General features: G+C 63.9%; 1 protein-coding gene across 1 annotated transcript; it reads right to left on the reverse strand.

Moving 5' to 3' along the window:
* Positions 1-1,163: 1,163 nt before the first annotated feature.
* On the reverse strand, positions 1,164-10,899 carry PTPN7 (protein tyrosine phosphatase non-receptor type 7). Its single transcript, XM_024749635.1, is given in 12 exon segments — positions 1,164-2,509; positions 2,669-2,809; positions 3,591-3,704; positions 5,023-5,180; positions 5,793-5,903; positions 6,224-6,361; positions 7,470-7,546; positions 8,670-8,754; positions 9,042-9,225; positions 9,634-9,710; positions 9,712-9,993; positions 10,790-10,899. Coding segments are annotated over 10 exon segments (1,086 nt in total). The 5' UTR covers positions 9,760-9,993; positions 10,790-10,899; the 3' UTR covers positions 1,164-2,509; positions 2,669-2,715.
* Positions 10,900-13,607: the final 2,708 nt, after the last annotated feature.

A 13,607-nucleotide genomic window follows, 5' to 3' on the forward strand; every position in this document is an offset into this window, starting at 1 on the left:
CCGGCCCGGGCCCCCTCCCCCAGCCTCGCGGGCATCCGTCCTGCGACCCTCCGCGCGCCGCACGGGCAGACCCTGCACTTTCGCCCCGTCATGCGCCAGGGTGCGGGTGCCGGAGGGGGCCCGTCTCCGCGGGCGGCGGTCCCTCTGGCCTCGTGACACCCTCGGCGCCGCCGGTCCTGGGGCCCGGGATTGGGGAAAGAGCTCCGATTGTTTTTCGCCTTCCCGGGTTGCCGTGCCCCGATTGGCACCCGCCTCCTTCTTACAGGGCGGTGGGCCCGAGGTGGGCGAGGGCCCCGTTGAGCGGGACCATTTCCAGGGTGGAGGAGGGTGGTCCGTGGCTTCCCAGGACGCGGGGACGACGTCTCTAAGATCTTTTGTTCCCTGAGTTCTTGCCTCTGAGCATCTCTAGGTACCAGAGCCCCAGTGGAGGGGAACATCCACCTGTGAGGCCTCGTTAACCACGGGGTACCAGGGCCACTTGCTTAGGAAGCCTCTGGCCCAAAGTGACTTTTACTGGGACCACCATGATACTAAAGAGAGAGAGTCCTGCGGGGGGGTTTCCCGTGAGGGAGGTTTGTGGCAAATGAAAAAAGTTGGCCTGTTTTGGTAAAAACCAAAGTTTTCTTCAGGAGAGCTGGCGGTAGGAGGTGTGGGGCTTGCAGAGATGCTGGTCCTGGGAGGACCCAACCTCGGGGCTGCTGGACCCCCTGAGCCCACACCCCGCTTTGGGCGTGCCTTCCTACTTGGCCTCCACAGGCACTCACGTGGCGTCCGTGGTTTTAGTCAAACGTGCGTAAAGTTTCAATATCAACCATATCTGCCAAGCCCAGCCGAGCTGACCCCAAATGATCAGTTGCTACAGTGGAGGAATCACAAAGTCCTGGCCCCGTGCAGTATCCTGGGTTATTAAATTGTTAACCTACATGGTCTTTCTAGTCCTTGCCCTTTGTGAGTCCCTCTCTAGCGCCTAAGGAACACCTCTGCCCGTTTCCCAGACTGACTCCAGTGTCACTTTGTTTCACGTGGCCCTGGAAGGGCTGTAAAAGTGCACGTCTGGGGTGAAGGTCAGCAGCCGGTTCTTGGCCTGTGGATTCTCACCGTCTCTACTGATGTAAAGAGGCTCCAGAGGCCTGAGAGGAAGAGGGAAAGAAGGAATGACTCAGTCATCCGCGAAGTCTTTATTTTCCCACCTGGTCACTCTTCAGAGCCTGTCCTCAAGCTCTGGGACAGGGTTGGGGTAACAGCACCCAGGGAGGGGAGCCTGCCACCTGTGCGGTGGCTTTCCTCCTGTGGGGTCTGAGCTCAGGGAGGACCAGGCGCCACGGGCCCTGGGAGTGCCTCTCATAGGGCAGGAAAGCTTCAGGAGGGTGTGAGCCCATTCCCAGGCGGTGAGGAAGGAGGAGACCAGCAGAAGCATTAGGAAGTCATCCTCGGTTCCAACGCTGCATGTTTTCCAAAAGCGCTGTCTGAGGGAAAGGCCAGCTGTTCTCCAGGACCCAGCTCCTTGGGGGGTTCCTCGGAGAACTGGCCCCGGCCAAGGCAGCCCCCAGGGGCCGAACACCTGGAAGGATGGTGCCTGCCTTCACCCCACGGGCAGCCCATCTCGGATTCAAGGATGAAGGATTTGGACGCCTCCCTGGGGTGCGGTGGTCAGCCCTGACATAGAGCTGGGGGGCCCTGGACATCGTGTGGATGTGAGGTGCGGAAGGGAGTCAGCTCTCCGGGGTAGACTACGGGGGGTCCGGGTTCAGCCTGAGCCCCTGGGTCCACGTAGGTGCTTTAACCCGGGTGGCTCGTGGCAACAGCCAGCCGTCCAGGTGTGCTCTGCAGGGAGGAGGCCATGGCGGGGCTGCTTGTCTAAAGTCAGCCAGTGCCCTCGGCTCCCTGCTAGTCTCTTGTGTCCTCCCTGGGTACTCGGCGTCCCTTCTGGGGTGCGAAGGCAGGCAGAAGATTCTGGGCCTCCCTGGAGAGTAGCTGGGGTGGGCGGCCGGCAGTTACGGAGGCAGGGGCAGCCGTCTGGGCCTCCAAGGGGTCCACACACTTTCCCTCCTCTCGAGAGTTCAACTGTCCCACCAGGTAACCCCACAGCCTGCTCCCCGGACACTCATGTGGGCACGGGGGCAGTCTGGTCCCTGCTCTCTTTGGGGGGTGTCCAGCCTCACGGATGTGGGTGAAGAGGCAGAGTCCCTGCTAGGATGCTGAGGACTTGGCCCAGGTAGCACCAGGCTTTTCCCAGCTCAGGTCATCGGCCTGTTCTCGGGCTGGGCCAGGGTGGGGGGTGATCTTGGGGTCACTCTCTCGCCAGCCCCAGGAAGGGGGTGCAGCTGCAGTGGCTTCTAGGTGCTCCTCTGGTGGTTCTCCCCCGGTGGCAGTAAAGCACCTGATGTCCATGTCCGAGGGGGAGACTGAGGCTCACGCGGCATTGCAGGGACCAGGATGCCTGGGCCTCTTTCCCAGCTCTTGTAAAGGTCAGCCGCCAGCTTTAAGCTCGGAGGGACATGGGGGGCCTCTGCAGGGAGCAGGGGAGTGGGCAGTGCTGAAGAACAGTGTCTAGCCCTGTCCTCACCGTCCAGCTTCCTGTGACCCCAGACACACCCCGAGGGGCACCCTGTTCCCATGCCCACTCAGGGGGTTCCCCAGGTCACAAGGCCCACTTTCCCAAACCCACCTTCCCAGGCCCAGGGAGGCGGCCCTGCGCGGGGGAGGGTGCCAGGGTCAGGGGCTGGGCTCCTCTGGCAGCTGGGCGGCATACAAGGCCAAGGTGTGGTGCAGGAACTCGTACTGCTCCGCGGTCTGGATCATGCCCCCCCTGCGGGGAGAGGTGCACAGGCCGTGAACGGCGGTCCGGAGGGGAGAGCCTGACCTTCCCGAAGGCCTGTCGGGCTCCTCCTTCCAGGTGCATCCTCTCTGCAGCGGACCCCTCCCGCTGCACCCTCCCCAGCCCGCGGTGGGGGGTAGGAGGGGCCCCATGCGGGCAGGCGTCTCCTCTGACCCTTCAGGCCCTGAGTCCCCAGGCTGGGCCAGGAACATTCCTGACCCCAAGATTTCCTCCTCCCGGTGATCTTAGAAGTAATAATTCTATATGTGTGTGTAGAAGGCGCTCGTGTTCCCCAGATACTTTCACATCAGTTAGCTCATTCCTTATAGCAGCTCTCTGGGGAAAGGGCCATTGTCTCTCTCTAGATAAAGAAATGGGGACCCAGGGAAGCACAGTGACAGCTCGGTTAGATGCACCCTGGTCCTCTCTCTCCAAATCCAGTGAGCTTCTGTGCATTGCCTATGGCTGCCTAGTTTCTACAACCAACCGTATTCTTTCCCCCCACCTTTCCCCTGAGTAGGGAATTTGGAAAAACAGAGACAAGAAACAGAAGAGATCGAAAGCTCGGGTAAATCCACAGCGTGGCCTATTTAACTCCAGACGCACCACCTCTGCCCCCCGCCCCGCCCCCCGCCAGAGAGCTAAAATTCTAGATAGAGATTCTCGCCAGGGTGTGATCTGCAAAAGAACAGCTCTTTAAGCGAAAGGGGCCCCTTCCTCTCCCACAGGAAGTGCCTGGTGGTGAAGGGCCCCGCTCAGTCCGCAGACCCACCTGTCCAGCCGCAGCTGGCACACAATGCCCAGAATGTCCACTTCCCCTAGGGCCTTCAGCTGTTGGCAGCCGATGCGGGTGGCGATGAAGCAGCCAGTCCGGCCGATCCCTGCGCTGGGTCCAGGGGTCCAGGGGTCCAGGGAGGGGGCGGGGAGGTCACAGGGGCCCGGGTGGGTGGGGAACAGAAGGGAAATAGGGATGCCTCCATGGGGCGGGGGGCGGCCACGGGGGCGTCTGCATCCCTCGCTGGCCTCCCCCTAAAGCCGGTCCGGGTCACCCTCGGGTCCCTGTGGACGTTTGGAGGAGCTCCCTCCTGCTCGGTGTGGGGGCAGCAGCTTCCCGCTGACGGTGCCTAGGCTGGGCTGGATGACCCCGCGGAACGTCCGTCCCTAACCGTGCTGCGTCCTCACAGCTGCTGGCGCCGGCCCCCTTGCCCGCCTCGGTCCTGCCCACAGTCCTGTCCCTTCTGCTCTGTCCTGCCCTTAACTTCCTCCCTTCTTCAGGAAGTCTTCCCCTGTGAGCCCCGGACCTCCCAGCACTGCGTCTGGGTGCACCTGCGGGAGGGGTTTCCCAACCCCTCTGCCTGTGCTTTTGGCCGCTGTGTTCTAGTTAGAATGTGCATCCCGAATGCTTTCCTTATTTTAAGTCTGTCCCCTGCATCCCTCCACTTCTTACCCTGCGGCCTAAGTATTCTTTGTAACTGGCAAATCCAGTTTTCCGAGCCAGTCCCGTGAGGCCCCTCGTCACTTATCTTCCAGGCTTTTTCATCCTTGCCCCCTTCCCATGTGACTCCGGCCCCCACTCGCTGACTCCGCTCCCAGCATCACGTCAGTGTCTAAACTGCACCTCTGGGCCTTTGCATGTGCTGCTCCATCTGCCTGGCATGCTTCCCCACCCCGCCCCCAACATCTTCGCTTGGCTGATTCACCTTTCAGGTCTTAGCTTGGCTTAGAGGTCATTTCTCCCGGAAGATGTTCTCTGGCCAAAGTCTGGGCTGGGCGACTTCGTTCTGTGCCTCCCCCCCCCACCATTATGTTGTCATCGTGCTGTGTCCCGTTCGTTTCGTTGGCTGTCTTTCCCACCAGACCATAAAACTTGGCAGAAACCAAACCGTCTTGTTCGCAGCTGTCTCATCTAACTCCGTGCCTGGCAATACCAGGTTTTCAGTAAACACTCATGAGTGAATAAATGCGTTTCCTGACAGCGGGGATCATGCCCGTCTCCGGCCTCCGCAGACTGGGAGCTGCCTCTCCAGACTGTGCCTGGGTGTCCAGCCCGCACGTCCAGGCTGTGCAGCCAGAGGGAAGGACAGAGCACTTGCTGAATGATCTAGAGATCCCTGTCCAAGTAAGACCTGGGCCTGCTCTGCTTAGACTCCTTCCCAGGAGGGGCCCAGCGGGGAGGAAGGGCTTCCGGGGGAGGGGGCACATACCTGCAGTGGACCACGATGGGCCCAGTGTTGGCAGCCGTCTCTGGGCTGTCCTCCACCTCGGCCACCAGGCGCAGCAGGGGCCCAGCCGACTCTGGGGTCTGGTGGTCAGGCCAGGCCGAGAAGAGGATGTGCTTCACTGACCGGCGCTCTTCCTGGTGCTGGGTGGGGACAAGGCATGAGAACAGGGCACAGCATGAGGGCATCGCCCGTCCGCTTCCCTGGTGCTGGGGCTGGAGGGAGCCGGAGCAGAAGACGCCAGCCTGGTCCCATTCATTTTGCTCCACCGCTCCCTCCTGGGACACCTCTGGGGAGGGCGGAGAGACCCCGGTTCCAGTCCTGGCTCTGCCTCCAGCCAGCACGTGACCTCACTCTGCTCACCTTGACAATGGGACCATGATGGCCGGGGGATAAACGCTCTGGAGAGCAGAAGACGCTACACAATAACAGATGCGTTTTTAGGCACTTTTACAAGTTATTAAGCATCTTGTCAAACGGCCCGCGGTTCCTCCAGCAGTGACTCCAGGACCCCGCCCCCTCCTCCGGGCGCTTGGCACAGACCGCTGGGCCTTGCTGGCGGTTCCCACATGGATCGTTGGCGCTGCCCTACTGGACTAGAGGCTCCCTGAGGGCAGCACCCACATCCCTCTTCTGGTCCCAAGCAGCTCTTTACATGTGGCTTCAAGCAGGTTTCCCTGAGTAAACCGGTGCCTCCCAGGGAAGCTCCAGAGAGTGAGGGTGGCCCGACTTCCCTGTGGACCAGAGGGCGGTACCTGGATGGTGAGCTGCCTCACGGCGTACTCCGGGCGCTCTCTCACGTCCTGGACCTGGATGCGGAAGGGCCCGTAGGTCTCCTCCTCCGTGGGCCAGTAGTGGACACACTTCTGGGGGGAGGGAGCTGGGAGTCAGGGGCCAGGGCAGAGATGGGAGCGGGGACCCCCCCACCACCACCACCTGCGGCATTTCCACCCCGCTGTGCTGCGAGGGCTGGGCTGTCCTGAATTTGACACCTGCAGATAAAGTGCCCCTCCCACCCCTGCTTCTGGCTGGGGCTGGCCTCCCTGCCAAGTGTCTCAGGAACTGACAGGTGTCCTCAGCTCCCAGGGGAGGCCCCTGCCCGCAGCTGCCCCAGCAGGGGTGTGCTGCAGACATGGGTGCAGCCTGTCCGTCTGGGTTCGCCAGGGACTGCGCCTCAGCCTCCTACCTCCTTGCCCTCTCGGAGCTGCGTCAGCATGACGATGAGGGACGTCTCCTCCTGCCACACCATCTCCCAGAAGTCTGACACAGTGTTGGGCATAGGGCCCTGGGTGGCGATGTAGGCCTTGTCCTTCCCACCGTATCCCTGCAGGCGGAGCAGGCCGGGGAAGGGTGGGCGGTGAGGCCAGGGCCCTGGGGTGGCCAGACCTGCAGGTGCCGTGCAGCCCGGACACACACGTCACAGACACACACACCAGACGCCACATGGTGGACACGACACGGGCTCTGAGTGAGAACATCCGGGTTCCAACCCCTGTTCTGCTCACTGCCTGTGCAGCCGAGAGCGAGTTTCCCAGCGTCTGGTCTGTAAACGGGGTGCAATGGCCATCCGGCAGCACGTGGTGCAGACCAAACTCTACGAAGTGAGTCTAGCATCTTTCAGGGCCTCTGTGAATGTCCCCTTCCTCCCCTGCTGCTTTCTATTGAATACTAGCGCAAAAGGCGAAGAAACAGTTCGGTATTTATTGAGCGGATATTTCCCTACGTGCTACTTTGTGCATTTAGCAGCGAGGCGTAGCACACTCCTGCCAGCCTTTTCTCTCCCTTTCAGGGTCCTCAGCTTCTTGCTCCTCAGGGCACGGTGAAATCCAGACTCCCCAGACTCCCCATCACCGAGCCGCGTCCCCCCCACCCCCCCCACCCCAGTCGGCCCCGGCTGCGGGCTGTTCACCGGGGAACCCGGCCGCGGTCCCACCCACTCTGAGCCGCTAGAGGGCGCAGTCTGCACCTGCCGCCTCCCACCCCTGCGGGCTGACGCTGGGGATGGAGCCCAGCCGGCCTCCCCGCCTCCCGGCTCCTTGACTGAATCCGTCTCCACGAAGGAGGGGCTGCCTGGAGCAGCGAAGGCCAGAGGGGAGGGAGCCTCTGCCGAGCGCCCCCGGCTGGCGCTGCACCTTCCGTGCAGACCTGAGAGCCGCAGGCTGGGCCTGGCCCGAGCCGCCCTCCGCGCTGTGAGGCTGGCAGGGGCGGCGGGACGGGGTGCGCCCAGGAGACCGGGGTCTTCCTTCCGGCGTCTGACGTCTGCTCTGTGCTCCCGCCTGGCGTCCTGGCCTGTTTGCGCCGGCTTGGCTCGGAATGGCTGTGGCAGCCGTGGTTCGGAGCTGGGACACCAGGTGCCCCAACCACCAGCCGTGCTAGGCGGTGTCCTGGGGGTTCTCTGGACACAGCCCCCCCCTTCTCCGACGGCGACTCACCCGGATGTAGTTGGCGTTGATATAATCTCCGTCCTCCCGGCTCTGCGCCCGGCCCAGACAGACGCGGCTCTGGGGGTCTAGGAAGTAAAAATCAGCAGAGGCCACAGGTCAAAAGGTGACCAGCAAAGCAAACTCACGCTGGGCCAGAGAGAGGAGTCCTGTGCTGGTCACGGCACCTGCGAGCAGGTGGCCGATACCTATGGCATCATTTCATATGCACGCAGAAGGGAGCCACAGAACGTTCCTGACCAGCAGTGGGCCATGGTCAAAGAAGTAACTGGGAAGGTTCCCTGGCTGGTGCTGGGCAGGATGGACAAGTGAGGAGAGAGCCTTTACTGAACGACATTCTAGTTTGGAGATCAGTGAGGCGCAGAACAGGGTCATAGCAATACAAATGGAAAAGAGATATTGTCTCCTGAGAGGCCGGACTGGAACCGAGGCTTCATTCCACCCCCAGGGCGAGTCAGCCTGGCCGTCCGTCTAAGGGGGTCTTTCTCCAACTCCAGTCCAAGCCGGATGAAGAAGCAGGCTCCCCAGGGCCAGCTGGTCTGGACAGAGGGTGCCTCGGGGCCAGGAGCAGGGCAGTCCCCCTTCCTTGAGTGCTGGCCCAGGCAGGCAGAGGGCTGTGGCCTCCAGACTGGGGGTTCCTGGAGGTGGCCTGGCCAGACAAGGGTGCTCTGAGCGGAGCGGGAGGGGAGAGTGTCCCCAGGCCTCGTGCTCAGAGGGCCTGTGCCTGCCTCTGAAAGACAGGAGGCGCTGACCCCGGGACCCCCATCTGCAGCCTCCTCCCTGCGTCCATCTGAGGTCCTCCAGGCCCCTCTCGGGGAGCCATCCTGGTGGGGCCTCTCCCCCCGCAGACCTGTGTGGGCCCTTTCCCACGTGGGAAGAAGAGGAGGAAGGAGGTTTGGTGCAACTGGCTGTGTGACCTCCAGCAAGTTACACAACTTCTCTGTGACCTGGTTTCCTCATTTGTAAAATGGGGATAAGAACACCATAGGCCGGCTTCTTGGGGTCACACTGAGCAGTGCTGGCCTAGCATCATCCTGGTTGTGGTTACTTGCTCCCCTTCCCCGGCCAGGCCCGGATGTGGGCATTCCTCTGCCGGAAGAAGAGCCTCTGCGTACGGCAGCTCTCTCCTGGCTGAGGCTGTGTTCTGCCTTCTGAACACCTCCAGCCCCAGGCCCCTGCCGCAGTCCTTACTTGGCAAGATGGTCTTGTATCGGTCCTTGGAGGCATGGCCAGGAATATCCAGGTCTTCAGGGCTGACAAAGTTTGAGGGGATCTTCTGGCGGGGGGAGGGAGCAAGTGAACAGCCACCCCCCTTCCAGCCTCCTCTCCCTCCACCTTTCCCAGTAGAGCTGGGACCCAGCTGTTCCCTCCTGGCATCAGGACGCAGGTCTAGATGTGGCGGAGGGCAGAGGAGGGAGGCTGGGCGGGTTCCTTCCTGGAGACCCCGGGGTTCTCTCTCCCAGGGGCCCAAAGGGGACAGGCCCGCAGGCCAGGGTAGAGTGGTGCCAGCTGGCTCTCCTGATTCAGAAGGGCAGTGACGCGGAGGGGACCCCGCATTCTTACCAAGAATTCCTCTTCCAGCTGCTTGGGGCTGGGTGGCTGGTGCTGAAGGGCCCGGCGGGTGAGGGGGCGCCCGGCTGTGCGCAGAAAGTGCAGGGTGACCTCCTGGGGCGTGCGCACCGAGCAGATGGGCTCCACGGTCCCCAGGGACCGCACATCCAGCATCAGAGCCACATTGGAGCCGCGCCTGCAGCACAGACAGCCAGTGCCCCGTGAGCCCACGCGTGCCAGCCTCTGACCGTTATGATTGTTACGGGCACCTCTGGGGGGCGGCTCCTTGTCTCCCCTTGCCCCAGAGGCCCCGGGCCCTGTGCACCTCCGCCCCTTGTCAGCCAGAGCTGGTGCCCCCACTTCCCGTTCCCGGCCCGGCCCCTAAAGCTCTGACCAGCATCCAGGCCTGGAGGCCCCGGCCCCCTCCAGGGGTGCTCAACCCGACCTGGGACTTGGGGCGCAGGTGCGAGGCTGACGCAGAGCTTGTGCCCCAGACAGGTAAAAGGCATGCAAATGACATGCAAATGAGCACATCTGGTTTCCTTTTCCTGGAGAGGTGGCGAGGGTCCCGCAGGAGGGAAGCCCCTCCCAGAAAAGGTCTCACCTCTCCTGCAGGCGCACGTGCTTCTTGGCTGGCGCCTGGTCAGGTGGAAGCTGGGTCATGGCTGCCCTCAGGGGAAGGGGTGGCCGGTGGCTGTGCTCTGGAGTGCCCCCTGTGGGCCTGGACCATGCTCGGGGTGGGGGGGGGGGGGCGGCGGGGGCTGGGCCCAGGGGAGGCTCACTGGGCCATGACCTTTGACCTCTGGGCTGCCGGGCCGGCCAGAGGAGGCTCCCAGGCCCAGGCCGGCTTTCTGCTCTCTGGCACCTCTGTTTTCACTGGGGTGTCTTCCGTTCCCCAGGAAGTGGCGGTGTTTTCACCCTGGGAAGACCAGGATCTCTGCAGGGGCACCCAGGAGGCGGCAGCCTGTGTTTAGAGTAAGGGCAAGATGAAGGGTAGAGACTGTGGGTGAAGATAGGAAGTAATCGGGGGGCGGGGCAGGGCGGGGTGCTGCCCCAGCCCCACGCTGGAGGCCAGGTCAGGGAGGGCGAGGGGGGAATACAGCGGTTCTGGATGGAAGAAAGGCTCACACACACCCTTTCTGGGTGTATGGGGGCCTCCTCTGGACGAGAAGGTGGAGGCCTCCTGCAGCCTTGGAGCCAGCCAGGGCCCTGGGCGTGCAGGCTGCTGGCACTTCCAGCCCCAGGGGCATCCTGGCTCCTGGGGTCTCTGTCCAAGGACGGAGGCTGGGGGTGTTTCCTTCCTCCTCTGCCCATCCCCCCCCAGCCCGCCTCGGTCGGTAACCGTCACAGGAAATGGCCTCACCAAGCCCTTGAGCGACAGCGCACATGGGGAGGCAACAGCTGGGGGCACAAGAGGGGGCGCAGAGGTGGTGGTGGACCCTCCCCTGGGGTACGGTCCCCATCTTCCAGACCAGAGTCCCAGCTTCCGAGTCCGGGAGGGGCTGTGGGGTCACCGCGCCCGCAGGGGCCGAGCGGGCAGAGAGGCTCTCGCAGCAGGAGGGCCTCGTCCGCCTCTTCTCTCCCTTGCGGGCCCTGCCCGGCCCTCGGGGACGTCAGGGGGTCAGCACCCGCGCCCCAGCCGGGCGCCGTGGCCCCGGGCACCCTCCTGTTCATGCCCCCCCCAGACGCCCTCCCGTGTCTCCCCAGGTTCGCACAGCCCTGGCCCGCGGGGCTCCTCCCCGGCCCGCTCAGGTACGTACTGAAGCAGCTGTGTCCCCCAGAGCCTCTCGCCAGCTGTCTGTCTGTCTGTTGGCCTGTCTTTGAGGGCTGAGAAGGCTTCAGGAAGCCAGCTTCCTCCCTCCGCCCCTCCTCGCTGCCACCCACGCACGCCCCAGCTGCCTGTTGCCACCACCAGGGGTCGGTGGCCTCCCGCCTCTGCCCCTGTGGGGGCCGCTGGCCTGTCCCGGCACCTTTGCCACGGGCCCGGCCCTGCTCGCTGGGAATGGCCGAGGCGCTGGGCCGTTCTTGACCACCCGGCCCCCTCCTCCAGGGCATCTCCTCCAGGTCCTGGGCGCGTCCAGCCTCCGCCTGCTCGTGGGGCAGGGCCGAGCCGAGCCTAGCTCCAGGCTGCCCCGCAGAGGTCCGGGTACTCCGGCTCCCACGGACCTCGGCTGGAGACTGATTTCCACTTCTTTGCTTCTGCCTCGGAGCCTCGCCCTGGAAGCCCTTGCCCCTTCAAGCCGCGGGAATCATGCCAGGCACAAACAGAAGTGGGCACAGACTGGGTGGGGCAAGGGGAGGCAGGAGTTCTTGCTTCCCATGGGGCCAGGCTCAAGGGTCATCCCAGGCCCTGAGCCTCACCCCGGCACCCAGCCGCCTCTGGGCTGAGCCAGGCCAGCTGTCCCGGGAGTCGGTAGTGAAGACAGCTTGGAGGGTAGGAGGGTCTCGGGGCTTTTCCCGTCCCCAGGCCCCCCCAGGCCTCCTCCCAGAGCCCTGACATCTACTCAGAGACCCACGGAGAGCGGACAGCCTCTGGCTGTCACACCAGGGGACGCCCCCACTGTGTCTTCTTTGCCGCTGGGGCGCCTGAAGCCTGGGCCTGGAAGGGGGGTGCCCAAGTCCAAGACCCCAATGGCCCACCTCTGCCTCACCAGCGGGCCTCCTGTTGGCTCCCTGCTCGGCTCCTGTCACCTTGAAACAGTCCCCACACCCTCTGCTCCCGGCGCCCACAATCCCATCCTTCCCCTTCCACCCACTTCTCTGATTCAGCCATCCATCAAAGGGTGACAGCAAAAACGCACTGACGTACAACAGGCCTGGGGGTGGGCACGCAGGAGGGGGCGCTGGGGAAGGGCTGGCCTCCAGGTGGAGAACAGGATGGCCCTCTGGGGCTCGGGAGGTCCAGAGCTGAGGAAGCGCTCGGCTCTGGTGCCCAGACGGGGAGGAGGGGGCAGGAGCCTGGGTGGACCTGTGGGGTGTGACCTCCGCCTCAGCTGACCCTCAACCCCACTCGTGTTTCCACTAGTGGATGGTGGGGGCCTGGGGATCAAAAGGGGGGCAGGAGGGGATTGGAAAGAGGGCCACCCACTCTGGGGCAAGCTGTTGATTGTTATCGAGAACAGGAAGCTAGGGCACCGCAGGCGTGGGGAGGAGGAAGCGGGTGAAGCCCTCCCCAAACTGCTCTGCCTACGCCCCCAGGCTCTTAGGGTCTGAGCCCTCTGGCTGTGAGCACGCCTCCCTCCCAGGTTTGAGAAGCCGGAGAGCAAGGAAGCTGGGGGCCAGGAAATGGGGAAGGGGGGTGGGGGGCGGGTAGTGGTTGGGCGTTAGGCAAGACCCTGAGGGTCTCTCAGCTCCCTTTAGGTGTGTTTGGGGTAGGTGGATAGTCACCTTGCCTCCTGCCCACCCCTCGCCCCTTTCCACTCAGAAACGCCTGGACATCTTTGGAGGTGCAAACACAGCTGCGGGGCGGGGGGTGGCACTGCCACAGGCCTCAGAGAGGACAGAGCCCTGCAACAGCCCCGCAGCCTGGCCTGGGGGCCGGGGGTCCCCGCTGTGCCCCGTCTGGGGTGGACTCTGCCCCATCCAGGCTGCTGGGAGCACATGAAGGCCTGTATGCCCCAGGGGTGACTCCTGTCCCTGAGCCCCCCCACCCCCGCTCCTGGCATGAGCCTGCCCCCAACAGCTCTTGGGTCGCTCACTCCAACTGCTGACTTGCATCCAGAGCTGGGTCTGGGGTGCAGGAAGCCGGGAAGACCCCGCTGAGCCCTTGCTGAGACTGGGGAGTTACTGCTCCTCCCTGAGGCTCGGGGTCCTTCTCAGGATTGCCCACCCCAGGGGCCGAGGATCGCCCCTCCCACATCGGTGAGAAGGTGGAACCGGGAGCTCAGAGCTGTTAGCTGGAGAAGCGGCTCCGGGAGGGCCAAGGGCGCCGGAACTGTCCCCCTCCTCACTGCTCCCTTTCCCCACCTGGCCTTCATGCACTGGGGCGCACTGTCCCCCTGCAGCCGCTCCCCAGGCCCACAGCTGTGAGCCCCAGGGTCCGGAGCCCCCCAGAGGGGCCGGTGTACCGGGAATTCCCACAGGCACTTGTTCCTGCCGCACCTGCTCACCCCGGGGTCAAAGGCTGCCACTGATAAAAGCCCCGAGGCAGGGGTCTCGGGGACTGGGCCAGCTGTGGGGGCTCTGCACCCGGCCGCGTCCTGCTCCCCTCCCCGCCTTCCTCTCCGCTCCTTTCCGGAGAAGCCCTGATCCCGGCACCCCACGCACAGCCCTCAGATCCTGGGCCAGCCTGGGCGGCTTCCATTCCGCGTGTCCCTGGCTGTGTAGGGGAGACAGAGACCCAGAGAGCTGGGATCTGCGCAGAGGACGCTGCAGAGAGCCCGGCTGGGAGGGCTGGTGGGAGGTGCGGAGTGGCTCTGGGTGCCCCCCAGACACCCAGCCCCCACCCGACCCAGTTTCCTGACACCTCTGGGTGCCGGCTGGTGCAGGGGACTTTCCATACTTTTCAAGCCCCTGGCTGAAGGACCCGCGTGTAGGCTGGCCCAGCCGCCCTGGGACTCCCGGGAAGAGCCCTGTTCT

Source organism: Neophocaena asiaeorientalis, unplaced genomic scaffold, assembly GCF_003031525.2.
Source record: "Neophocaena asiaeorientalis asiaeorientalis breed wild unplaced genomic scaffold, Neophocaena_asiaeorientalis_V1.1 scaffold44, whole genome shotgun sequence".
NCBI lineage: Eukaryota > Metazoa > Chordata > Mammalia > Artiodactyla > Phocoenidae > Neophocaena > Neophocaena asiaeorientalis.